At 41.0% G+C, this 27,809-nt stretch overlaps 1 protein-coding gene across 1 annotated transcript in view; it reads right to left on the reverse strand.

Moving 5' to 3' along the window:
- Positions 1–27,809, reverse strand: part of PTPRO (protein tyrosine phosphatase, receptor type, O) — a 54,610-nt gene that overhangs the window by 20,941 nt on the left and 5,860 nt on the right. The window contains exons 2-12 of the mRNA XM_009080147.1: positions 26,970–27,128; positions 24,859–25,011; positions 22,847–23,293; positions 21,620–21,781; positions 18,827–19,026; positions 16,471–16,591; positions 14,475–14,668; positions 11,955–12,066; positions 7,488–7,639; positions 4,748–4,868; positions 1,170–1,309 (exon numbers count right to left, since the gene is read on the reverse strand). Of these exons, the coding sequence (XP_009078395.1) occupies positions 1,170–1,309; positions 4,748–4,868; positions 7,488–7,639; positions 11,955–12,066; positions 14,475–14,668; positions 16,471–16,591; positions 18,827–19,026; positions 21,620–21,781; positions 22,847–23,293; positions 24,859–25,011; positions 26,970–27,128 (1,961 nt within the window). The remainder of the gene's footprint in view (positions 1–1,169; positions 1,310–4,747; positions 4,869–7,487; positions 7,640–11,954; positions 12,067–14,474; positions 14,669–16,470; positions 16,592–18,826; positions 19,027–21,619; positions 21,782–22,846; positions 23,294–24,858; positions 25,012–26,969; positions 27,129–27,809) is intronic.

Here is a 27,809-nt window from a genome sequence, read left to right on the forward strand (position 1 = left end):
ACCAGATCTTCTCTGCACTAAAGTTGCAAATCCTGTGGTACCTTCCTTGCCTGACCATATCACTATTTTGAACCTCTAGTAAGTGATAAGTGATCTTTAGCTATTCAGTGTGAAAAAGCAGGAATCTAGATGTGGAATCCAAACTATCCATGAGATTAAAGTGCATTTAAACATAATTTTTTTTCATTTAGTCAGTGTCTTTCTCAATTAAAAAAGGATATTAAATAATTCAGATTGGTGTTCCATCGGGATAAAGAGTGTGCAAGTCTCTCTTGTGATGATCAGTGGTTTAAGTAGGTTATTATTCACTTTTTTTCCCTGGAATGATTCCCCATTATGTGTGACAGTCCACATGAGTGGATGATGTTTCACGGCACGTAATCTGAGTGATTCACTATACCATCAGCTAAACCACAAAGCAAACCTCATACATTGCACAGCATGGAATGTCAGGGAATTAAAATTACTACTGTTCTCTGTTTTTCACTGAGCAGCATTAGCAGTTTAAACACTCCTGTATTCAGGTGGCCTCTGAGCACAGGTACCTAACTGGGCAGAGAGAAAAGGAGGTTCACTTGTGAGGTCTGGAAGAAAATACCCTAAGAGACAAAATACATGAGAAGCAGCCACATTTGCAGCATAAAGACACTCTGAACAGCAGTGAACCTCCTACTGAACTTCAATGAACAGGTCTCAAAGCCAGGAGTAAGGTATGCCAGAAATAATTAGATGCTGCATAACAGATCTCATGGCATCTAAATGTGAATATTTTCCCCCATTCCTTATCAACCTACCTGACCATTTTTCCCTTCTTGCTCATTGACATTGCCTTAGTTTTGTGGCCTTTCAGGTTTAGCATGGGGTATTAGAGCCATGTTTGTGAGGAGCCAAAGACTGACACTCTGTTGGACACTTCTGTCCAGATAGTTATAATCTCGTCAGTAAGACAGAAGCCAATCTTAACATTGCAAAATAATGAAATATTTTAATATTTGAAGTGCTTTAGTAGTTTAGCTTTTAAAGGTTTGATTTGAACCACATTTGGTATAAAATGTCATTGGGCTTTACACACACATGCCAAGCAGCAGACACCAAACCAGAAAGAGGCAAGGCCCAGTCTCAGTGTCAGAGATTAAGAGCAGAAACCCAAAGAAGAGACACTTACATACCTGAACTTTTGTTTCCTGCCCAGATCCAGCCTGCTGGCAGTAGACTTCAAAAAAATCAGCCACTCCTTCTTCCACCCACAGCAGCGTCACAGAGGTTTGAGTCTTGTTGACAGCAAACAGTGATTTTGGAGGGGCTGGTTCTGGTTACGAGAAAAATCTCCTTTTATTATGCTTATCTTTAAGTTTCCAGACAACTGAGAAAAATGAAAAAACTGAAAGCAGTGCCTGATGCCCTTCTATCTTTCATTTCCTTCAGATAAAATCTGCCAATGTAAAGCCTCTCACGATGATAAACCACCACTGTAAAATGGGAAGATGATGAAGTGTGTTGGTTTTTCTTCTCTATTTAAACTGTTCTCTATTTGGACAGATGGATAATTACTTCACTTCCCTTTTCCACAGAGCCCTTATTTGAGGTTGATCAGTGGATTCTATTAATAGAAGGATGTTAGCAGAAACTCTTTGGGGAGAAGATATCTGTCCACCTGTTAGCAACACGTTTGGCCTGAGAAAGCTTTTCTGCCCCAAGAGATGATAAAGAAGCAGCTTCCCACAAGCAAAGGCCATCTAGGCTAATTCACTTGCAACAGAGAAAATATTTAGTCAATTACTATTTTTTTAAAAAAAAAAACTTGTCTTTTTTTTTTCCCAGGCTAACATTTAAGGGCCATTGGATTAAAAAAAACTTGTCTTTTTTTTTTCCCCAGGCTAACATTTAAGGGCCATTGGATCTGTGCTCATTTCCATCAGCTGTAGGAATTTTCTCTCCTCACTGAATGCAAAAGTCCAGATCTCAGGGCTCCTCCATTTATTGCTTTGATTTTTGTTGCTGCTGTGCTGGATGAACTGACAATGGGCAAACAACTAGTCTGCAAAGGAGGGGCCAACCCTGTGACAGGAGTGAAATATGGAGAGTCTTCTGGGAGTGATGGCATCAGAGACATTGCGAAACATGGATGGGAGTCTGAACTCAGTGCCCCAGGCCATGCGTGGGGTGGCCTTGGCCGCTGCCTCCAGGGTCATCTCCTGCCCATGGACCTCACTGTAGCACACCCCAACCAGCCTGGAGTATGGAAAGCACAAAGCAGTAGGGGAAACCTTGAGCACCAGAGGGAGGAGCAAACAGCCTAGGCATGGTGTCTAGGCAAGAGAGATATTTCTCCCCAATATTATTTAAATCCTAAGGCTTGATCCCAGTTTTCATACCAATGACTTCACATGACAGGTACTGGCAATCCCTAGCTTTCAACACCTCAGGCATCCTGGGCTCTTTTGGTTTGCCTTCAGAGACTGCAAAGTTTGGGTTGTACATTTGAGAGTTGTTCTCCACAGTTCTCAGGTTTCCTAATCCATGGCTGTTTAATTACAGCTGTCATTCCCAAACGGTGACCTGATTCCAGGATTCTGACACAGCACATACAATGGGTGATGCAGAGGAACATTTTGTTTTTCTTTTTTCCCTTCACAAATAATTTGTTATTCTCATTCTGTGAGCTGCTGTCACAGGAACCTGGACATGATGTGTAAGATCTGCCACAAAAGCCTTGGCACAAGTTATAGACATTTTGGAGACGTATCTGAGCCTGAAACAATCAGATCCGTGTTCAAGGGCTGGAGGCTGCCAAAATTATATTGGCATTGTGGAGAGAGTTGGGCAGGGACTGAGGCACATTCACGTGCCTTATCCTGTGTCACAGGGATTGCAGTGTACATAGCAAAGTGTCCCTCTCCCATAATTACACCCATATATCTGCTCTTGGATTCAGAAACACATTCCATCCCTCACTCCAGGTAAAAAATGGCCTCAATTAAAATATGACTTTTGCATTTGGGCGTCATCCCAAACAAATCCTCCTTTTGCCTCCAGCAAATGGCTTGATTTTTGTGCAAGTGGAAAGCTGCCAGGATGAGGCAAACATCATGGAGGGAAGAACATTTGGCAGGAACACTTAGGTGACTGCCAAGTGCAGAGTCGTCTATCACTTCGAGTCAGTTTCCACTACTGCTAATTACAACTCCCATTGCTCCCCTCGGAAACAGAGAAAAGGAAACCTCTGGTAAAATATCCTTACTGTTGTCGATTCAAAGTGCAAACATCATAAAGCAAAAAAACCCCAAACTCGAGCCAACAAAAAACCTACAGCCTAGAAGGGATTTATCAAAACAGAATTCATTGCAGTTTCTCTTTGTTGTCAACCAAAGACAAAATACCCATCCCAGGTCAGTAAGAGTCTGCCTGTGCCTAAGGAAAGCCCAGGAAAATACAACTGTGCTGGAGGGTGTACAACATGAGCAAGACTTGTGGATCTGTCTGAAAGAGAAAGCTAGCTGAAGCACTGAAACACTCCCCTCAACTCTTTGGACAATGGTACCAGGGGATTTACTCACCCTCACACATCCACCCACTCATCATGGGACAAACACACCAACTGCACACAGACAGGAGGTGTGGGGAAATCAGTGGACAGCACTTGCATAGGGAAGAGAAAATTCATGGGATTTGTCTCCATCTTTCAACTACTGCTTGTGGGAAAAGATCTAGAACTTCAGATTGTTGTGTCTGTACTGCTTGCCCCAGCACTGTTGAAGAGATTTGAGTTTTGAGAAATATAATTGGACAATGGTTGCTTCAGCACCTCTAATTCAATTAGAAATTATAGTGCCCTTTAAATTCACCTCTTTTACTGTGACTCACTGGAGGTTTATTACTCATGTGGAGAAGATAATCCAGTTTGAAATTACAAACTCTTCTTTACCCACCTTCACAGTGGAGTTAACACCTGTAAAACCAGTTTAGAACACTTGGAAATGGCACAGTTTTAGGTACGTAGGGCTCAGCAATTCTGTGTGTGTGTTCAAAAGTGAAGTAAAATTTCTGAAGGTACAATGGTGCAGTGTTCAGTCTTACTCATGGGTAAAGGAAGATGTTAGGCAGAAAGTGTGTTTTCAAATCTTACCTTAAGGATCAAGTTCTCAAGTCTACTTTTGCTTCTTTGAGTAGATTACACACATTTCCCTCAGAAGAAGCTGCTTCCACAGCCCTGAATCTGTTTTTATAAGGAGTGCTGTCATGGATTTGTGTTAAGGGTACATTTTTAGTGTTGGAGGACTATGCAGAGGGCCAGGATGAGAGGAGGGGGAGACAGGAAAGCAGACCAGGTGTCAGAGTGCAGACCCAGAAATAGGCTTGTCAGAAGGTTCTGCATTTTATTGAAAAGTTCATCTGTGAAGCTGAGTTGCTGTTCCCAAAATCTACATGTGTTCAGGACCTGAGGGAAGCAGCTATGAAGAATAGTTCTCTCAGCAAGACATTAAGCGATTCTACTCTCCTACTTCCACTTAGGGCAAATTCTGCCACTCTTGCTCCTCTTGAGTAAAACTATTTTAGGAGAGTAGTTTCACATACAGGAATGAGACAATCTTCACAGCAAGGTAAAGTGAAAATTACAGCTTTGCAAAGAAATGGGGTCACAGGTACATAACTGAAATAAGGAAGGTGCTGAATCTGCTGACAGAGTTACTTTTACAGTCAAATGAGAAAAAAATGAGTTAGTCATTTACAAACAAGCATCTCTTACCCAATTTCACAAGCTGGGGCAGGGAAGTATTGCTGCCTCTCTCAGTACAAGCAGTCACTGAGAGGTTGTAAATGTCCCCTGGAGGTAAGCTCAGCACTGCAGTCATCACGCTGCGTGTTACCTAAATAATGAGACACCGACTTCAATATGAGGCAAACCATACAACTTCCTTATAAGATGAATCTGGCCACTTAAAACACTGCAAAGAAACTTCTGTGCATCACAGCAGATGTCTTCTGCACACACTCTAGCCTTGTTACATGAACCACTTCCCACTGACACCAACTGTGAAAGCATTAATGCCTGGCAGAATAGCACAATGCAAAAAGAAGACAAACTTAGGCTGCATTTTCTATATGACCAGGGAAAATTAAAGGAAGAAAGAAAACCTCCCTCACACCACTGAGAGTACTCTCGCATCTAGATTTTTCAAGTTGCACAAAATGCTAAACAAGCCACGAACTTGAGTCCATTGCAAATTCAGAGGTATTTAAATCAGGTCAGATACCTCTCAGAGGAGCACACAAGCCATGTGTAGGCAAGGCTTCATATAGCCCACAAACCTGAAAATTAAATTCACCTGGGCAAGTCTAACACCTACCAGGAGACCAGTTGACTTGACAATAGATCTCAGGGTCTGACTTCAGTTATCTGCAAATTTGAAATCAGATATGATCCAAAACTGAGCTGAGCTTCAAAAGATTGTGAACAACTTCTCCTTGTTAATTTAGGGGTAGGCTCCCCATTTCTCCAGGATCATGGGAGGGATGCAGAACTCAGAACAGGCTGTTTTCAGAGCATTTGTAGACTGTCTACAAAGGACACATTCAGGAATCTCATGCTGGTTTTTGTAGCCACTTAATTTTCAGGCTGAAGCTTTCAGTTGCAAGAGAAACAGACAGTTCTAAATAAAGACTAATAGGACTCTGCAGGTAATGTTCATGACTTCTCTAAAACCTGACCAACTTCTGTGGAATCTTGGGAAATACACAAGTGGCAAGAAGAAAAAGTCAACATTGTCTGACAGTGTTACCTATTCATTTCAATAATCCCACAAGAAAAACAACCATAATAACAATCTTAACAATCTTAATAAATCAAATTATGGGATTGCATTATAGTATAATTCTTAAAGCAAACAATTTCTGAAGGTGACTAACAGCTTGGGAGAACAGGTCTACCCTGATGCCTGCAAGTGTGTGCCCATATTTACACACATGAGCAGGACCATAAAAGTTAGCTATAAATAGGTAGTTGCAGGATTTTCCTAAAGAACCCTCTCTGGGTTTCCTTGTCTTGAAAGGATTATCAAGACAATAATTTCTAAAGACATTCCTAAAACTTTAAATTTTATTTGCAAATCTGCTATATGGAAGATACCCTCTGTTTGTAATAGTTTGTTTAATTTAACATTACATATTCAATTTTATTTTAATTATATATTAAATGTTTGTTTAGGTGTTTCATGCTCAATTTTCACACTCAATGAAGTTGAACAGCAGAGAAATCAGATTTTTACTGGAAGAAGAATAACCTTACAGAGAACATGATTCCGGGAAGAGTAGAGAGGGATATCATGGCACAATTGTTTTAAAATTCAATTGTTAGAGTATTTTATTTGTAGAAAAAAAATTAAAATACAGAGTTTTCTTCCTTCTTTGAAACAAAGATCCAAATATGGAAAGTTCCTGCTGTTTAGAAACGTCATCAGTTCTCCTCATCATGTAATTGCTGCAACAAGCTCCAGATGGGTGACTCTTGCAGCCATGAGGAATCCAATGAAAGCTCCACAGACATCCAAATGAAAACTGCTGATGAACTTGTGCTTATGCTGAAAATACACTTCCAATTCAGCATCTGCTAAATCTTAAGTAGAAGGGAAAATTTTTCCCTTGAAGAAGACCAGACACCTTTCCCTTGAAAAAGACCAGACACTTTCCTGCTGTCAGCAACTGGAGATCAATGGTGCAGAGACAGTCCCTGGCCACAGGCTCTGTGAAGTTCCACTGCTGCCCATACACGTTCCTGCAGTGCTCCACTGCCATTCCAAACACTCCTCACTTTGTGTCCAGGGGCTGCTCTTTTACTTCAGGGAAACCTACACCTCAATCCCCAGCAGCTACATGACTTTAACCCCAAACTATGTGATTTTTCAAAATGCTCAAGAGAATGTACCAAGAACACGTCTAAACACCCAGGAAGTTTTCTAAGAAGGGCACACGTTCTGGGTGAAATCCTCATCCAATCAGTTACTAGAATTTGTATTCAAATGTAAAATTAAAAACACAGTCTATAAGGATCTTTTTTAATAAATTCATAAAATGGAAAGTGATAATAACTGGTTTGAATGAACTAAAAAAAACTGTCAGTAGTGCACTCTGGTTATTAATAAACAAAAACTGAAGAGACTCTATCTGCTCACTAAAAAAATTCTATGTTCTGCTGTCTGCAGCTAAGTTTATAAGCTATTTTCACATGATCTAAATTATCAACACTTGCACCAGATCGCCATAGAGACATTTTGTTCACTGTCTGTTTTGAGAGCCTTTGGAAGTGCCTTATAGCACTGTCAAACTAACTGATCAGGCTTCTACCAAACTTGGTGAAACTCTGTAATACAAAGTTATCTGAGTTGATAAACTAAAGCTGAAAAACAAAACAAACAAACAAACAAACAAAAACCCACAAACCCCCCAATAAATCACAGAGAAATGAGCATCACCTTCCCACTCATACTTACACTCTTCTTGATTTTTTTCTTTCCTTCTGCAATGACCATCCAGTGCAGCATCCTGGAATGGGAAAGGTCAGTCCCATCTCCTCCATAGGTCCAGGTGACATACAACAGGTGGTTGTAGTATTCTATGGAGGTGATCTCAGGTGCCACTGGTGCTGAAGGAAGAAGGCAAGTGTGTTACAGACAGGGTCTGACACAGCTGATTACCAAATCCAGTAATAAACTTCTGCCAAAGAATACTGTTGGGAAGAGAATACCATAAACACAACAGCTGAGAGGAGACCCAGGACAGCCTCGGAGCTCGGGTCTGTTTGGAGGGGCCACAAGATGTCACTGCTGCTTTCACGAAGGCTTCAAAGATTTTGGCACTGAGACATTCGACAGCAACAAGGTTTATTGGATTAATCGCTGAGGAATGCATCACATACAATCCACAGGCAATTTAGAGCCATTTAGAAACGTTTAGTGAGACTATTCTCCCAAATTAATTGCGAAAATGTCCATTTATGCCTTTGAGAGCAAACAACCTGATTTAGTGCAAAATCTTTAAAGCAATACTTCTTTTAATTTCTAGCGTTCCCAGCCTACCTCTGTGCATGGAATGTGCATTCCTTACAATTTAAGGTCATGACTGGCATGAATCTTATACACTAATAATAATTGCCCCCTGTACCTTATTACTGATGACATGCTTTCCCTCTTAATGTTCATGCAGGTGTTTGCTTCAGGTGTCTTACAATTCTGGCTATGTCAAATGAGACTAAGGGCCAAGGCTTGTATGACCCACTCCCCTAGCACCACGTTCCAGTGGGAGCTAAGTGACACAGAGAGGCTGTAGGAAATTACATCTTGCTGCTGACCTGGTGTGCTGATTTGAGCTGAAGTAGAGTTAACTTTCTTCACTGGTCCAAAGTGACAGCTGAAAGCATCCACAGGACCAACAGACAGCAGATGTGGTGCTACCAAGTCTGTCTCTCTTGCTCTTTTTGTCTCTCCAAAGACAAAAGCATTCTCATTGTAAAATGAAAGCACTGGCTGTCTGAAGTGCCCGTGGTTATGATTGCTCTAAATCCAGCTGTTTACAGCAGGTGGCATTAAAAACTCATCAGTCACCACAGCAACACTGGCAGCACCACAATCTCTCCCTGAGTCAAAACAACAGTGTGCAACTGTTGCTGCAGGAGCCCCAGAGAACAAATGCTGTTTCTGGTATGTCTCTTGGATCTCCCAAATCTCCCCCATGCTCCTGGGGACATCAAACCAGTTCTTATGGGAGAACTATATATCCTCTGGTGTCTTGTACTAACTTTCTCATTCCAAGTACTGCAGTTCAGTACAACCCCAGCACTGCTGTAGACTCCACATGAGCAGTGGGATCCTGGGTTAGGGAAATGGTTTGTCTGCTCTGAGTTTTCTGCAGGGTGTGTTCTCAAACTCCCAGCTGATCCTTCAGCTTTGCTTTCAAAACTGAAGCTCATGTTCCAGGTGCAGAGGTTAGCTCTCCAGTTACACACAGAACAACTGGCAGATGGTGTACTGTCAAGACCACAAAACCTTCACAGTATTTTAAAATTTAGGGCGTTTTCGTGCATTTTTCATTTGTTTTAATTCCTGGCAACCTGTGCAAGGAAGGTATTGTTGTTTGGAATGATGCAGAAAGGGACCAAGTGCTCCAGAAAACCATCTGTTGCCTCTCTGGACAGAAAAAGGCTGAGGGTGAGCAAGAATTTTACAGGTAAGGTGAAAGACTGAAAAGGCAGCACCTACTGGGGACAAACATTTCAAACATGCAGACATGACAAGTTGGCACTTTCTCACAAGTTAGCCTGACAGCAGTCCCTGGGCATAGCTGAAGAGATAGCAAATAACAAGGCAATCAGAGGACAGGAGTGTGCTTATTGCTCACATTCAGTGGTGACCATCTATAGATAAGCACTTGTAATTTGACCAAATCAGCTTTCTTTGTCAGGACTGGCCCTTAAAATCACAGCGTGATTTTAATAGCTCATTGCTATTCAAGACTTTCATCAATACTCTGAAGGTAAAAGTAGCATTGCTGAACCATGCAGGTAACTGGCAGTGGCAGAGGAGTGGAGGGTTTGGACAGGGCTGTGCTCAATGTCTGGGCCTGCTCAACCAAAATGCATTTCAAAGGGCCACGTGCAAAGCTGAGCCTTTTGGAAAGTGGAGTGTAAACAACACTTCCTAACTGATCAATTCTGTTAGAAGCCACAGAATAGAAGTAAATCAACACAGGCCTCCAATGTGATGCTACAGCAAATGCAATCATGTAGATGCACAAACAGGAGGGCTTTAAATAGGGAACTGATTTTGCCTCTATAGGTGGATACAGCAGGCTGGTATTGCACTTTCAGTTTTCATGTACTTTAGTAAAGACAGTCAAAATTAAAGAGAAAGAGTGAGAGGAAAAGTAACATGAGAAAACACTTTACAGTGAGAGCACCTGAAGAGTTCAATGGAAGCAATTTATTAACAGGAAAAAAAAAGTGAAATTAAATTCTGTATGGGGGGGGAAAAAGCTCAGTGTCACTTCAATCAATAGGATAGAAGTGTAACAAGAATTTTTGACTGTATATTAAAACTAGAAAAATTCAGGTCAGAAGCATAGAGTGCAAACCTTTGATAATAAGAGGAATTAACCACTGATACAACTTTCCAGTTGGATATTTTCACTAAAGACCAGGTGACCTTTCTGAAGAGAGTTTTTGCCAATCATAAATGGATGACATTAAGAGATTCATCCATTCCTGATTTTGTCTACATCTGCTGGTTAAGAAGTTGATCCATTTTTCATTTAACAGCAGTAGCAGCCTTTAGTGTCATCACACAGAGATCCAGACAGATACTGACAACAGCTTATACTTTAAAAGAACCTTAATCTCCCTCATTTCTGCTGCAGGTTTCTGGAGACACAATATTAAAGTGAGTGTCCCACTGGAACATTTCCACTCTAAAATGCTGAACCTGGTACCCAAATCAGTTGGAAAAGACATTTCTTCCCTCATACAGCAACCAACCAGCTGGAAAATTGCTTCCTTACAGTCCTACCGAAAAGCTGATTGATGCCAAAGGACAATGGATATCCCTGGAGACCCTTCACAAGGCTTTGGTGGGTGTTATGAGTTTCTGATACACTGGAAAAGTGCCAGAATTTGTCAGCAGTGTGGCTTGGGATCAGATCTCTCAGAACAGGAGAGGTTCTGCTCACTTCAGTGGAGTTAGGACTTAACCTGCTGATAACTTCTCTGTCGTGGCTCTGTCAGGCACAGGCACTGTATTAATCATCATTCCACACAGGTCCTACTCAGTTACTCCCTCAGGAACATTCTCCTAGCCTCCCAACGAACAGAAAGTCTGGGACTAGGTTAATGACTGCTTTGGTGTGAGTGGCTGGGACATTATAGTCTGATTTTCCTCCGAATTTGATTCCTACAGATGGAAAAGAGCAAGTCAGGCTTCATTTCCTCTCATGGTGCACCTGAATTATTTACTGCTTTCAATCACCTCTATTTAAGCAAGGTGAACATAAAGCAGTGAACATAGAGCAGTGGCACATTAAAGCAAAATGATTCAATGGAAGTCTGAGCTAGACAGCCTGGATGCTATGAACACATGGCAAGGCACTAGCAGGTCCCTCTACGGCTGATCCATTGGACACATTGAAGATCCAAACCCAAAGGATCTGACAAGAGATGCCAGAGTGTGTTAAATACATGGCTGGTCCCAACTGGAAATGGGCAATCCATGTGTTTATATTAATTTGTAGCAGTGAGAATTCAGATTACAAATGATTTGGCAGCACCACAGTTTCCCATGGCCAATTTATCCAATGTGGGTGCAATTCCTTGATCACAGGAGCATCTCTGTCTCCTTACTGTGAGCAAACAAACACCACCCAGCAGAAAAGGCAAAGCTGGAGGACAAGAACAATGTGGTACCAAACATACTACCTATCTCAGTCTGCCTAAGGGTGCAAAACTCTCCTCCACGTTAGCCAAAGTACTGCACAAGTCATGGTCTGTAGGTTACCAGGAGGGGACAGAGGAGGAAAAAGCATTTGGAAATATTGCAAATATACAGGGAAGTGTTTCATAACATTAGAAAACCTGAGAATTCAGGTTTACTTATTTACCTATTAACTTCTCCATGTGTCAAGCATATGGTGTGGGAGATACAGAGCAAGACCACTGGCCCTCACTGGAGCTGCTGGGGGCCTGGAACAGAGCCACTAAGCACTGTGCTTGGCACAGGAGGATTTGGTATATATTCTTTCAAAGCATCCTCAGAGCCTTTCTTAAAAATAAAATAATGAAAAACCTAACTCCAAACCCAAACCTAACTCCACTTTGCTGATAAACATCTTAATTTGCAACTCTCTGCAGGTGAAACACAACACCCAAATCAGACTTTCTGTGAGCATTTCCAGAGTTTTTTCAGCTATTTGCTCACCTGTTATGAAGCTGATGGTGGAGCTGTCACAGCAGCTCAGCTCTGGGTCCCCCCAAGTCACCATGGTGACCCGAAAATTGTAATACCAAGCAGGCAGCAGGTTAGCTATTCTCTGCAAAGGGATGAGAGACAAACAGCAACTCAGGAGAAAATTCACCAGCATGAGGTACAACTTACAAAATACAACAGCATTTATAAACCTAGTGCCCACACTCATGTCACTGAGCTCCCATGCCTTAGTTCAGTGGAAATCTCTGAAATTTGGCCTTTCAATTTTTCAAAAGTCTTTGCAGGAGGAGCAAACAGTTGTGTTGGCTCAGAGCAGATGGTTCTGCTGCTCACTCACATGCACCTGGTCCTGGGTCCTGCCCAGCACAGGAACCTCTCCCTGTTTCCAGGAACAATTCCCACAGAGCAATCTTCCATCACTGAACTCTGATGTGATGAAGGCAAAATATTTAACTGGAGAACGTAGGCTTTTCTATGTTGATTAAATAGGGTTTGAGGATAAATTAGAAACAATGTTTTTGACTCTGATATTGCCACTTTCAAAGATGTAATTTTTCCAGTTTTCAAAGTGTATTTCACTTTCTATTACCATTTATTATAGATGAAATATGAATGAAACATAAATGACTTATGAGACATGCATTATATATGTAAATATAAATGAGATATAAATGAAGTATAAAATGCAATATATTTTATGTTATAATTTCACATGCAATATTTAGTTAAATTCAAATACTTCCACTGACAGCACAAAACACTTCAAATACTTAATTTTATGTTTAAATGAAAAAGCCTCATGATATTATTAAAATTCAAAATAAAAGCAAATTGGAAATAGTGAACATTTTCAACAAAGTAGAAATTGCTATTTTTACAGATCTCTCTTGTCTGCAATGGCATTTTTCCCCTCCAGATACTGAAGGCAATGTAAATATAGGGTTTGGGACCTAATCTCTTTATGAGTTTTGGAAAAACTTGTATCCAATTGACACCAAAACCCTGAAGGTGCTTGAACTCCTCCTGACATGCCCCTGGTCCAGTACTGAAAACACCAAGAGTGCTTTGACAATATTAAAGTCAGTTGCAGAGCACAAAATGAATGAAGCAACTAAAGAGACTGAAAGGAAAAACTCAGTTCCAAAGATTCTCACGAACTGTTAACCCTTCAGGAAATAATATTGGATGATTTCAAGCTGTTGGATAGCTGGATTTTTTGTTCCTTTGCTTCTCCCTGTTGCTCCAGAACACACCACTCAGAGATGTCAGCAGAGAGTTGTGGGACATAGTGTGACTCTGGAGCACCACTAGAGAACCCAAACAAAAGTTCAGTACCTACCTGTGCACTAAATGCCATAACAGAAGCAGAGGGAGACATTCTTTTTCTAATTCAGGCTTACTCTTTAAAACTACCCTGTAATAAATGGTCACTGTAGCTGGGATACAACATGTCATATTTCAGACTGAAACTCAGACAAAGGAATTCCAACTTGGCTTCCTTGAACAGGATTTGCACCAGTGAGGGACAACATCACCTCTTTTCTAATGAACCATATTAACTCTGGGTGACAGCTTTACTTCTGAGATGACCTGGATCACTCAGCTATTAATCTATTTGTGCTGAGTCATGATTACAAGGTATTAATTACTCGTTTGGTAAGTTAGTTTTGTTTTTAATTTCCCTGGAGATTTATGTGCTGGATTTACAGCCACACACCCAATTACAGTTAAGCTGCTGCAGCCAAAATGACTCCACAAATGGTATTATGCAAATCAATTACAGTAAATCATTGTGGCTCTCACCAGCAGCAAAAGTTATTGCTATCCTTTTTGCATACTCATAACTTTCTGAACAAGTAATTTCAGTTAAAATTACTTTCTGTCTTGTTGTACAGTGAAGTCTGAATAAAATCTGTTCACCTTCTCTAGGAAATAATGGAAAAGAGGAGGAAAATTCCACTTTATGTCTGAAAAGATGTCTGTGGATGTGTGTTCTTATAGAGACCAGCATCAATCTAGTTAAAACCCTGGCACAAATCTCTGCAGCTTCAGAAACATGAAGGCTATTTTCACCAAACATCTCTGCAGCACAGCCTTCCAGATGGCACAGTGCAAGACTAGCCAACAGGCCCCAAGTCCATATTATCAATATTCATTATGTAGATAAGGCTTTGGACTAAACCCCAAGGAAATGACAGAACTTTTAAAGCCCTGACTGACAAACTGACCCACAAACTGAAGCTGCCTCAGGACTTGCAGAACAACAAGAAAGGAGATTCATCTCCTGTCTCAGGGCTCTGCTTAAAACTTTGCATGGTTCAGCTGGCATTCCCTTACTTTGGAACAGACAATGCCTCTGGCATCCTGGCCATTTACTCTGCTTTGCTTGGGAAAAAACATGCCAGGCTTAAAGGTATATATGCATATTCATGGGAAAAGGCTGGGCAAAGTGTCACAGGTGCCGGGGCCACACAGGCATGGGAAAGCAATGGTCAGTAATGGTCACTTTACCACAGAGGCAGTTAAGGAGACAGTTGCTGCTATTTCATAGTAGGTTGTCCACTCAGAAGTCATCGTTGATGGGTTGAAGTAAAACATTTCTACAACATATTTCCTGAACACCCCAAGGAAAGGTCTGTTCCAGCTCAAAACCACAGCAGTAGGTCCCAAAGGGTAAAGTGTCAGATCCTTTATTCCAGTGGGCACTGTAAACCAGAAATTATGGTTAGTAACATGTGTGTGTTAACACTTGCACAAACAGTTTTAAAACAACACCTTTCCTTAACCAGGTTCTGCCTATTTCTGGTGTGTTCCAGAATTTAATTCCCAAGAGCTTCCTTGTCACAACAGTTCAATACCATTTTTAAAGTATTTGTTCTCCAGTTTAAGACTACTTTTACAGAAATGACCACTTGGTGTTGGCTGCTTAGCTTGAGATAAAGTACAGGGCTTGCTTTTTCAGAAATGAAGGGTCCCACCCTTCTTTGAAAATCAGGATGCTTAGGAGATATTTCAGGATGCTCAAAAATAAAAGCATCAAAAGCCATAACACCATAAGAAAGAACATTTTTTATCTCTACCCCTCCTTCCCTGGGGAATCTAAAGGTTCTGTCATGTATTGCTATTCTTGCTTCACAGATGATGACACTGAGAAAGAGGAGTCAAGTCATTTGAAAAATGTCATGTAAGGGTCAACTTCTGCAGCCCTTACTGGTCTGGAAAGCAATTATTCTTCATGGCTTAACTGAGCTACTTAAATAAGAACTTGGCTAACATTTGCAAGGGTTGCAGAGACACAGCTCCTGCACACTGGGTCAGAACTGACACCAGCACCCAGATTACTTCAGCCCATGTTAGCACATGATTGCCTTTGCCTCCATAAATCATTACCATGGCTTGGCTTTGCTTTCTCTAGAGTGCTAATACTCACACAGGGAAAGTGAACCTCAGGACAAACATGAGGAGAACTGAATACTTTTGAAAGTGTATTGTATGTTAGCTGACTTTCATTCATCTTTAACCACCACTGATAATTTTACAGAACAATCTGGTTTTGCAGTTCTGCTATTATAATATCCAATTCAATATCCTGTTGTGAAATGGAAACTCAGAGCTGTTGCTTTACTGCATAAAAACATTCCCTTTATAATAAGAAACCTATGAGATGTTCTGTTTAGAAACCGATTGCCACTTTGAATTTAGGAAGAAACTCTTATGGATGTGAGGCCATACAAAAGTGGAGAAAATGAAGGAACTTCTTTAATTTGGGAGTACATGATTTTACTTTCTCAAATAAAAATACTATTTGACATTTTTGAACTATAATGAGAAAGAAAACCAAAAAGCATTTGAACAAATTCTTCAAAGATAGACATTTTAATAATATATATATTTACTTACTCTTTTTCCTTTATTGAAATACACCATACTTCCCAAATTTTATTTCAGACCCAATTTTTGAAAACATAGAAGGACATTGCCTAGAATGAAAAGGCCCTCACCATATTCACTAGCCCACATATTGGCTTTTATTTAAGGATTCAATTCTTAACAGGTTAACCTTTTTTTAATGTTTCACTTTCTTCACTACATCACAGAGAGGAAGCAGAGTTAAAAATACTGAAGCTCTCTAACTTTCAGCCACCTGCTCTCCCACTGGGCAGACTGTCTGTCAAAAGGAGAAGCTTGGTGGCTCAGGTTGAATATTTCTCTGCAAATGTAACCCTCTACATTGAATCTCTTTTTCTTTGCATTCTCTCTTCTCAATACATTCTGTTCAAGTGGTAACCTTAACAAGGTAAGTTATACTGAAACTAAAAGATACTGAATTCTATCCAAAATGACCCTTTATTTAGGAGCCTGGTGGAATCCTGAATTACACTCAGTAAGTGTTCATTAGATTTGAAATAACCAACATGACAGTTTTCTACTCCTTCACGGGCTCTAGGACTCTGATACCACACATACTTCAAACCAAACCCATTCCAACAGCAGGTTCAAGGGTTACCAATGGAAAATGTAACGGGATCAGAGGGTGGTCCAACCAATGGTCCTTTCCGTAAGTAAACCACCACTTGGTACTGGGCCCCAGGAACCAGGTTTTCAATGAGGCTGCTGCTTGAGTTCACCTAGAGGAGGAGAACACAGCAGATATGAAGTATTTACTTGGTTAATTCAAAGAGTATTGAGACTGTTACAACAGGTCTGACTGGCACCAACAGCAGAAACCTCACTCAGTGTGCCCAAAATGGCAAAACTGACAGTAGTCAGGACTGACTTGCCAAATGATTTGACTCAGAATCACACTTGCCCGGCTGCACAAAGCCAGCTACCACACTGCAGACCCACTCTCTCCTACCATCAAGGTTTATTAGAATACTGAGGCTACATTATTCATTTTCAGGTGATATTAATCAGGCTGGAGTATTTGGACCATGCGTTTCCAATTGAAGCCTGAGGCTCTTCATCCCTCATCTGATTCCTCTGCAGCTGTGTGAGCTGAAGGCAGCAGAGTGGGGATGTCTTCTGAATGCATGGGTAAGGAGACTGTATAGTGAAATCAGAGAGGGATTACTCTCTGTCACCTCCACAGCACTACAAGACCTGACTAAGGGGCATTGTGATGTTTCTTTTCAATCTGAAACATCCCCATTAAAATTTCTGCTGTGCCAGACCAGGTTTCAGTCAGGGCTGGAGGCAGAATGCCTGACCAAGCGATCCTGGTCTGATACAATTCGAAAAGTCTGTTCTGAAGGCTCAGCTAGCAGCACATGCACAGAGCAGCTTTTTTTGAGGAAAAGCCTTCACACATCCCTCCTAGAACTGCTGGTATTTCCTACTAATATTTTCTTCACAACCTTTCCATAGTCTGTATCACAGCCACCTCTGCACTGGTGGTTTACTGCAACGCACATGAATATATGTGCCAGCACAGATTTAGCAAGGAACAGAATTTGTCTTCACCAGCTGCTTTGGAAAGCTAAATCACTTCAAAATCATGTACTATGTTAGAGATGGATAGAGCTCTGCACTGAATTTTGCCCTTTTCAGCTCATCAAGAAGAATTCAAACCAACAGCTATTAATAATCCCAGGTATAATAAGCTGATAAAATTTGATAAAAAGATTTGTAATGACAGAAATAAATAAATTACTATTTAGACCTTTCTACCTACTTGCAATAAACACATTTACTTTTACAGATATCTTGTTTATTCACAGATAGCTTTAGGTACTTGGTTTTGAGTTTGTAGATGAATCCTATCGTATTTGCTTAGGTCATAAATGTATATACTTGTGATCTGTGATTTATAATCACCTACTGTATTGTTTTGCTTCCCACTTAAATGACTGCACCTTTAATAAATGCAAATAATGAGATTACAAGCTGACTGAAAAACAGTTCTCAAATTGTCAGGAAAAGCCACTACCAAACAATTAAGTTCACAGCCATTCTTGATATAAAACTCAAAACACTTCGACAAAGATTAATTTTCAAAGACATTTTTAAGGGATGCAGACTCTGTATTAATTAACTTGCAGGGCTGATCCTGGAGTCAAAGGAGATGAAGATTTACTGGGAGTGTTAATGGGCTCCTTCCACTCCCATGGGTGAGCAGGGCAGCACTGCAGTCCTTTGCAAACTCCTCCACCACACCCATTCAGGGAACCAGATAGAAGTCATGGCACTGCTCGGCAAAAGGCCTTATCAGCATCTTGGTAAGGTTACTGAAATAAGGGCTAAAATCTCCTTCTAACTGGAGCCACATGCCACTGATCCATCACAGACACAGTCTGCTCTGGGACTGCACCCACTAAGGGTTTCAGGAAAACTGCTGTGTTTTGGGGTTCAGGATTCCTCATCATTATAAACACACTCTACATGGCAGCCCTAAAGAACTACTGTCCATCCAAATCACAGGCAGTGTGTATTACTGTTTACTTCTTAGTGCTGACACCTTGTTCTACAGATGTAAAAAAAGCTGACTCCTGGTCACCTCTGAACTTCCAGAGAGTTTACAGTCAGGTTCTGTATCCATGTGCAGGATAGCTAAGAAATAACTCATGCTAGTTTAATGATATCCATGTTTGTGAGCACTTTGCTTAATACAAATGTATTACAGCACATGGCTAAGTGAAGGATTGGCCACAATAAGTCCAACAGCAAGACAATTTGAACACTACTGTGGTCACTCCTGGATGCTGTGCTCTCCCCTCAGTGTCAGCCCTGTCCCTCCAGACTGCAGAACACAGAGCTCCCCCTGCGCTCTGCAGCCCTGGGCCTGGGAGGGTCCTGGGGCACAGCAGCAGGACCACAGGCAACTTTCTCCTGGATTTGAAAACACTTCAGCTCGTGCCCCTTACCTCAGTGCAGTAGTGTTTTTCAAGCCTTTGACTTTGCTTTTGCTTCTGGCAGGTCAGGGAGAGCACAGACACGATGGTGCTGTTGCTGCTGCTCTCGTGCGATGCTGTCCAGGACGTCAGGGCAGTGGTGGAGCTCAGCACCCTCACGGTCACATGCTGGGGCTTTTCAGTCAGCTCCTCTATCCATTCACCTGTGGGGCCTGGGACACATCCCAGAAGCACATGTGAGCACTCTGCCCGTTTGAGGCACCCTCCTTTAAAACACCCTCCTGTCACTATCACCTGTGGCACAGCAGATAAGGGAGATGTGACTGAAAATTCACACTGCAATACCCTCTGTACCAGAAAACAGCCAGCAATGTCAGACTTGCTCCGAGGGAATGTTTAAAGGCAGTGATAGCCAATAATGTACAGATCATTGAGCAATATTAAAGGATAAGCACACAAAATTTTTCACCTCTCCACATACTAACATTGCCTCCAAGCATACCACAGCCTTGAAGCATGAAAATCAAGTTCACAGAGGTTACCACAGTGAAGAATCTCATCATCTATTGGATTTTTTGAAGTACTTGCTAGAGAACACAGCTTTAAGTATAGATAAAATAACAATTTGAAAAATAGCTTCAGCTAGACTTGGTCAAAATTTCAGATTTCATGGAAATAGTCAGCTTTTCTTGTCACTCTTAGGTGATACTTGTGACAGCTCTCCCCTTGACATTCCTTCCTCTGTGCTATTCTAATGGCAATTTTAATTTATTAGTAAAATAAAACAAATGCCAGAGCACAAATGTGGTATAAGATCAGCTTATAAGATTTGCCAATCAATACTGCCATTTGGGGAAAATAAAAATGTTGTGTAATGCAAGTCAGTGATTTGACAGGATGATTCACTGAGTGCTGTAAGGATAAGACTGAAGCTATGGGCAAAATGTATTCATGGCAGCAGACCTACACCCACACAGGTGAAAAAGAGGAATTTGATCATTAGATTATTCTCTGGAGCCAGTGGATGTACATGTAGCTCTTACTATTCAGAAACTGAAATGCTACTTTCAGCACTGACATCAAGGGAACAGAGATACCTCACATCACAACCCAAAGTTGCAGTCCCCACACAAAAAGTCTATTTGATCAGACTCATAAAGGGGAATGGAAAAGCAATTTCAATTTAAGAGTACTTGTGCACATCTCCAATTTGGCATAATCCCAGAAATACATATAAAATCCATCTAAAAGACTAAGGATCTTGCATCTGACAGAATAAATAAGACAACTGCCAAAAATCCTTGTCTGGTTCTAAAAGTCTGCAAAGCTAACAGCCAAAACCCACAAAACCCAAATGTCCTCATGTGCTACAAGTAAAATTAAACTGTCATTACATTCCTGTAACATCTTAGTACTTGATACCCAACAAGATTGAAGTTCATCCTTAGTCCCACAACCCACACACTTATACTTTGGATTAACATTTCCTCACTGCTCTCAGGTCTCTGTCCCTGTGTCGTGGAGGACACTGCACTGCATATTGCTCAATGGAAATAAGTCACACCCTGTAAAATGGAATAATGTTTGGTACTAATAGCAATGCTACATATATAAATTTATATACTTTAATGCTTTTCATATAGTGAAGCTAATAAGTACTCCTAAAGAAAACCAGATGACAGTGAAATTATAACAGCACGGACCCTTTCTCTCATGTGCTGTTTCCTCTTTTCTTTGTTTTCTAGTTTCTGTTTCATTCAGCTGTAAAGCTGTGAAAAACATAGGAGCAACAGTGGAATTGTTAGATGCAGTCAAGCATTATGATGAATTTAAGCCTAAATAGTATTTGTAAATGTTATGAACTACTAAAGACACAAGTTTTATCAGCAATATACCTAAGTACACATTTTCTTTTCATATGAATATTACTTCCAGCATTAGCTATCATGTCTTGTTGCAGCATCCATAATTTGGGAAGACACTATCTTCCCACATGTGAAATTGTGCAGTGCTGCAAGTATTCCCCTCTCTCACTGGATGGGTATTTTGTAGGCTATATCTATTTCCTTTTGTAGAAAAAGGTACAAAGGTGACCACAGCCATCAGGAGGATAATGATGTGAATTCACCAACACCTGTCTCACTTGCTGATCTAATTGTCAGTCATGGTATTAGTTTACACAGTGGTGTATTACTACTTTGTCTTTTACTAGATCTCCAGTTAAGAAACTCTGGGATTCTACAGGGAAACAATAAATTACTTTTTCTCCTTGGAATTTAGCAGGCTGAACTACTTCATCTACTGTAATTTGCTCCGTGTTCCCTCACAGCCCATGCAATTTCAGAGTTCAGTGTTTAATTGTGCAATTCCCACGCTCTCAGCCTGAGCTGCCCTTCATCCCTAACCCAGCACATACAGCAGACTCCAGGGGGAGGGAAGTGAAATGTTTTCAAGAACCTCTCTAACCACCAATTTAATTCTCAGAATCATATCCTCACCTTGAAAGGTGCAAAAGGGCGACTTGTTTCAGTGAGCCACATCTGAGCACTGGGCAATGACTCTTATCAAGTAAGTCTCCTGCTTTCAGTTCTTAGGCCTGCCAAGAGGGCACAACGAAGGCTCATGCAGGCAGAGTCTAATATAGAACATATTTTGCACTGTATTTCGTTCTCTATCACAGGGGATACCATGAGAATAGACTTTGCTGATCCTTCAGCAGATGCCAGAGGTGCCACACTGGTCAAACTCTGTGCATTTCAGGTGTGTTGCTCATGGAGAAAAAGATGGGTTTGTTGAGATACTTACTGATGTAAAAGCTAAGTGTTTTTGCTGATTGACTTCCCCGAACTTCACAAGAGCCAGAGGAGCTAAATGTTGTTACAGACAACTTGTATTTTCCTGGTTCTTTCAGTTCAGCAACAAATTTGTGAGTGTCCTCACTTACTGTCAAAAATTCCGTTGAGTTCTCTAAATCAGAGGGGGAAAAAAAAGTGTGGATTAATGGAAATTTGAAAGGCTCCAGCCTCTAAGAAAATTATTTACATCAGAAATGGTAATGTTGTTTCTGCTGTGGGATTAAAAGGCATCCAGCAGGACAGGATTTATGTGAGTAGTTAGATTTCTTGCCATCAGCACAAGGGTAATTAAAGGCAAAGTTTGCAGAATAGGTGTAGACTAACAATAAACCCAGGCCAAATTTTCATTCTGTAGAAGGGATAATAAAATAGGGTTGCCATGACTGTGCAAGTGAAAAACAGCACATTGAGGGAGGAAAATGAGCTTCCAGTTTTCCATCTATTGCATTCTTATTCTGAAACAAAAAAGAATTTGCCCTCAGTGTGGGAAGGCTTATGAAAACTGTCAGAAACAAAATTCATTTGGCTAAAAGAGATTTTGATACAGAAAATCTTTCAGCAAGGTGGCAGTTTTCTTGTAGCTCCATTCCTTGAAAAGTCTCCCCATTCTCTACCACAGCCTCCTTGTGGCCTAAAGTGTTTGGTAGTTGTTCGGTGACAACTGCCCTTGAAAAGTCTCCCCATTCTCTACCGCAGCCTCCTTGTGGCCTAAGGAATGTGTTTGGTAGTTGTTCGGTGACAACTGCTGATGCAATTGACACCACCTTTTCTCCATGCCCCTTCCAGCCCAGCTCTCCCTGAGAACCTCTCTCAGGGACAGTCAATGGTATAAAGTACCTTCTTTCTCTCACATTTCTATCAGCTCATTTCTCCTTCCTTTGATACCAGAACGGATTTACAGTAACTGCAGTGTAAACAGTGCTGCAATATGTGCAACAGTACAGATCTTGTTCAACCAAAGAGAACTGCAAACTGCAACTCATCCCTCCTCCCTTACTTTCATGATGCCCAGACAGAACCAGATGCTATTCAATGCAAGAAACTTCTCAAGAAATACAGGAGGTCTAACAAAGCCTTCTGAAGCACAGTACTAGATAATGAATAATTTGCAGAGGAGAAAACACAGCAGTGGAATTCCAGAAAAGAGGAATGAGAAGGGTATAAGGCTCTGCTTTACCTTCTCTCTCAATGTTGATATGGAAACCATCAAAGGCAGTAGGTGGCTTTGGGGGTAACCAGGTCAGCACCATTTGTACAGGAAGGAAGGGAGTGGGCTCTGGTGTGGGTCTGCCAGACGTGTTGACATCATTGGCCTCATAATCACTGGAAACTGCATTGACAAACTCCTCTTCCCCCTCTGCTGACTCAGCTTCGTTAGACCACCAGTACGGCTGTGCTGTGGTTCCATCCTCGCTGCTGTTGGAGTGGGACTCTGGCCAGGCTGCAGATGTGTTTGCTGCTGGAACTTCAGGGGGTTTGTCAGAAAAATGGCTAAGTTTTTCTTTCCTTATGATTTCTTGCGGTCCCATGAATGATTCTTCTGCAAAATTCCCACTGTGCTCTTCCCAGTTGTTTCTGTTGATTGGTACAATCTGAACAGAAATGTTTCGAGGTGGGTAAGGAACTGAAAGAGAAGCAAGGGTTAGGCTTTTAATATGTATGTTCTGTGCACCTTTGCAATGTGTTAATTCCCCAGGCAAATAATGTTTGCAGAATATATTGAAATGACCTGCACTTATTAAGATTCTCCCTTCTCTTACATACACTTACAGCAGAAGTGATTTTAGTGGGATCAAGATGAGTATAAATTCACAGAAGAATTAAGATTCAAGGATACTAGAAAGAAAAGTAGATGTGAAGTCACAGTAAATCAGACTTCAGTGCTATTACAGCATCAAGTCTACTCAAGTGTGAATTTCTAACAGTCAATCTTCATTTATTTTATTGTGTCTTCCAGGAAGATCTTGATCATAGAAAAAAAAATTAGAAATTAACTGAAAAACATATGCAAAACTAATATATGGCATATCTCATATTTTTAAAAATGACCTTCAAGTTGCTGTAGGGCTTTTCATATGTTTTTAGCAGCCACCTTTTCAGGAGGATTAAACATCAGTTTAAATTTTAATATTTGTGAGAGCTTGATCTTAACATTTGGGTCTCCAGAAGACAAGATTCTGGCATACAAAGAAGTTACTTCAACTTGTGCCAGAAGGTGAACACACAGCATTTTGCCTGTCTACCTCCCTTACACATGGGAAGTATGAGTAGCCTCTGTAAATAATTCTGACTGGCACCTTTTAAAATGGCAGTTCAAACACACTAATTTGTTTCCTTCCCCTGTCCCAGCCACGGCCACTAACACAAAAGCAGACTCTACATTCTCATTGCAGTTCATGTGAAAAATGAGGGATGGGAAGGCAGCAGGAAAGAAAAATGTGATCCTGTTGGCTGCATTCTTGTGGTTCAGTATCTCAATAAGTACATTTAGGATCATCAGGACAGAATTCAGCTGGCATCAGTTGACTTTGTGCTGTCCAAGGCAATGGATCAACATCAGTGTATTCATCTGAAGATTTGGCCTTTTGATTTTAATACTGGTTCATTTCACTTTGGACCCTGAAAAATGTTTGTGGTCCAAAAGATTAGCAGAAAAGTTTTGGGCACCATCCCAGGACCAAATTAAATTAGTTCTGGACCCTGAACAAATGCAATTTTCAGCCTTTGCAACATTGCTGTCTTGGAAATTAAAAGTTCATGCTTCAGGGCACAAAGTGGCTGCCAAGTGGGGCAACTATGACATTCTTCTCCACGATAGAAAGCTGCACAATGAGGAAGGTCTTCTCTGACAGTTTAGCTATGATTCACTGCTCCAGGAGACAGACCAACGGGGATGGATCAATAGCATGCTCAGTGCACCTATCCCATGGCTTCAAAATTAATTCCTAGCACATCTCCTGTGAAGCAGACCTTCTTTTCTAAGAAGCAAGTTTTATAACAGAAACACTCCCACGAATTTCCTTTTGTACACATAACCCTATGGAATAGCCACAGCATCCTCCTCCCATGCTCCTGGCCAGGACTCTCCCACACGGACCCTTCTCTCTGTGGGATCAATCCCCCCCCCACAGCAGGAAGGAAAGCAGTAATACAGATTTGGAAGACATGGTATGTAATAATTTTCTTCACCTGTTCTGTGCTGTTTGGGCTCGTGCTGGACTCCACTGTATTCCACCAGTGTGCTCTTGTTGAAGGTTGCCTCTGATACCAACTGAAATGTGATGTTGCTGTAGCATATACCTGGCAGCCAGTGATTGAAAACTGTCTTACCTTTAAAGAAATCTGCAGAAGGTTTAAAGAGAACAGAAGAAAGGAAAAAAAAAAAAGAGGGTAATGCATCAAATGTTCACTTTCTGATAATGCAACTGCACATGCTGAACTGGCAGCGTTTCAGATGTATAAACATTGCTCAGCCTGCTCAGAGACACGAAATTGTAATAATTCAGTTTGCCAACACTTTTTCTGGCTGTCAAAGCCACTTTGCTACCAAAAAAAAAAAAAAAAAAAAAAAAAGGCCTAGCATAAGAAACATGGACTGCTTTTCACAGGCAAGGGAAACTGAATCTGGCAACCTGTTCCACATGACACCGAATATCTCAAAGAGCATCTGACAGTTCCTGAAGACCTTTAACTGCTGCACGCAAAAGCCTCTTTGGTCTTTTGCTGACTGAGGCACAACATTAAGGGTAGATGCTCAAAGGAATATCCTCTGTGCAACTGAGTGCAAGCTGCTGAGCTCATCCACCACCAGCACATGTGAGGGCCAAAGAGAAGGTGCTGAGGGTGATCTGGCTATGGGCAAGACTGTGTAACCTGATTAGTGAATCTCTTCATTCAGGTTGACTCTTTTATTTATCAGCAGCTTTAGTATTACAGGGCCTGGAACCATCTATTAGCTGTAGAAGGTGAAAATTACTGCTGGTATTCTTTCTGTTCTCTGGAAAGAGGTCACCTACATTTTCTGCTGTTATCCTGACACCCTTCCTACCTTCTGGCACTTCACACCACTGAAAATGTGATTTCTAGCACCACTTTGTATTGAAGCAAAGAGACGCCGAAATTTTGTGACCTCCTCCTGGAGGTTTGTACCTCCCTCTGCTGACTTGAAGGAGAGTTTACAGTGACCAGAATTCTACTCTGGAAGCCTTAATTCAGTGCCTAAAATTCAATTCAGCACCTACTGGATTGCCCAAAGGCATTTTACAGCCACTATGCAATGTCAAACGATTGGGGTTTTGGGCCCACAGGGTATGTGGATGCCTTTCTTGCCCCTTAGGGTGTTTTCCATAGAACAGTCCCACTCACACCTCTGAGACAGATGCTGTGCTGATGCTTTATTGCAGGGCAAAAGGGACTTCAGTTATAAACAAAAAAAGAAAGCAGAATTTGCTCTTGTTAGATCATTTAGATGGTTAGATTGGCTGTTCAAATTGTTTAGGCTGACTGTCTAGACTGTTAGACTGATTGCCCTTGATTAGCTTATTTTAAGAAAATTGAAATTTATATTATGCAGCATTATTTATGTTATTAGCTCAGGGGCGATACTGAATGCTCCAGTACTATACAACACAGTACTTAGCACTGTGTCACTGTATGGTTTAAATTCTGGGCCAAGAATCAGGTTTACTGAATGGATTTCCCACCTTTGGGGCATCCCAGTGCTTTCCTCTTAGCTATTCACCAAAGAGGAAACCTTGGCCAGAGGGAAGAGACCAGGAAATTTTTTAATGCTTTCAACTGATCTAAAATGTCACCCAGAGATTTCAACAAGCATATCAAGAAAGCAAAGCTATATATTTGTCCTTCCTACTGAGTTTTGGTTTCTTTCATTTTCCCTTTTATTTTGAATTGCAGAGAAGATTAAAAAAAAGGGGTGGAAAGTTGTTTTGGATGTTAGTGTACATGTTAATTTGGAAGCACCAGAAACTGGGGATACATTCCCAGGTTGATTTCAGACTGGTTAAAATACCCAGACCACCAAGTCTTCTTCTAAAACCCAAAAGAAAGGAAATATCACTAGAATTAGGATGGAAAGCAAGTTCAAAAATTCCCAGTGAATCACCAGCTCAGTTCAAAGACCCATCCCTTAATTCATGATGCAAAAGCTATTACAGAAACAGGCACATTCCCAGATGCATAAATCACTCTACACAACACATGCCAAAACCACACCAAAGCTCCTGTTTAAAATGTTTCCAGCAGAGCTAGTGTTAAGCTTTAGTGCAACGGTTTCCTCCTACCTTTGTACAGCATTGTTCTGTAGTCTTTTCCTTCCCAATAGCTTATATTTACCCTGGTAAAAACATTGTACTTCTCTGGGTACTGAATTTCAAACAATACTCCTGTTTCTGGCGATGGTTTGTAATCATAGATAGAAACGTTGCTCACAGGAAGGGGTTCTAAAGGATACACAAACAAAAGGAAGAAAGGAGCAGATTAATAGGCAAATTGAGTTCTTCACAGATATATGACACCAAAGAAATACATGGATTTTCCAGGTATGGCACAGGCACTCTGAAATCTACCCCATGATACTCAGGGCTTCACAGAGGTCTGGGGCAAAGCTACTTGGGACATTGTCAAAGCCAACATTTCTGTGTTCTCCCCTCAAACTATTTATGTTCTTGCCACTTATGCTTTCAGAGAAAATTCTCCATATTTGCCATAAAAATAAGGCTGACATAGCAGTTACTATTTAAGCACTCACAATCATCACCTCAGAAAGATCTTCATCTTTAATAGTTGGCAATCATGTAGAAGTGCCCAGACAAAAACAACAAAACACTCAAAATTGCTTGTGACTGGCATAGAAGTAAGCTTTTAAGATGAGCTGAGAAGCTTATCAGTGTAATGGCCAAAGGAAGCTACAGGAATGAAGACTTTATATTTTAGTATCTGTGCATGTCTTTATACAAACCCCATTCCTACCATGTGAGAGGGCCACCACCTTCAACACATTTATCCACAAAATTCTACAAAATATAGCAGAAAAATATTGAGTTCAAAGTTCTGCTGCCACAGGCCCTGGAGAAAAACTAATAAAATATTTTTCCCCAAAGAGCATACAGTCACAATGGGCA

Source organism: Acanthisitta chloris, unplaced genomic scaffold, assembly GCF_000695815.1.
Source record: "Acanthisitta chloris isolate BGI_N310 unplaced genomic scaffold, ASM69581v1 scaffold9138, whole genome shotgun sequence".
NCBI lineage: Eukaryota > Metazoa > Chordata > Aves > Passeriformes > Acanthisittidae > Acanthisitta > Acanthisitta chloris.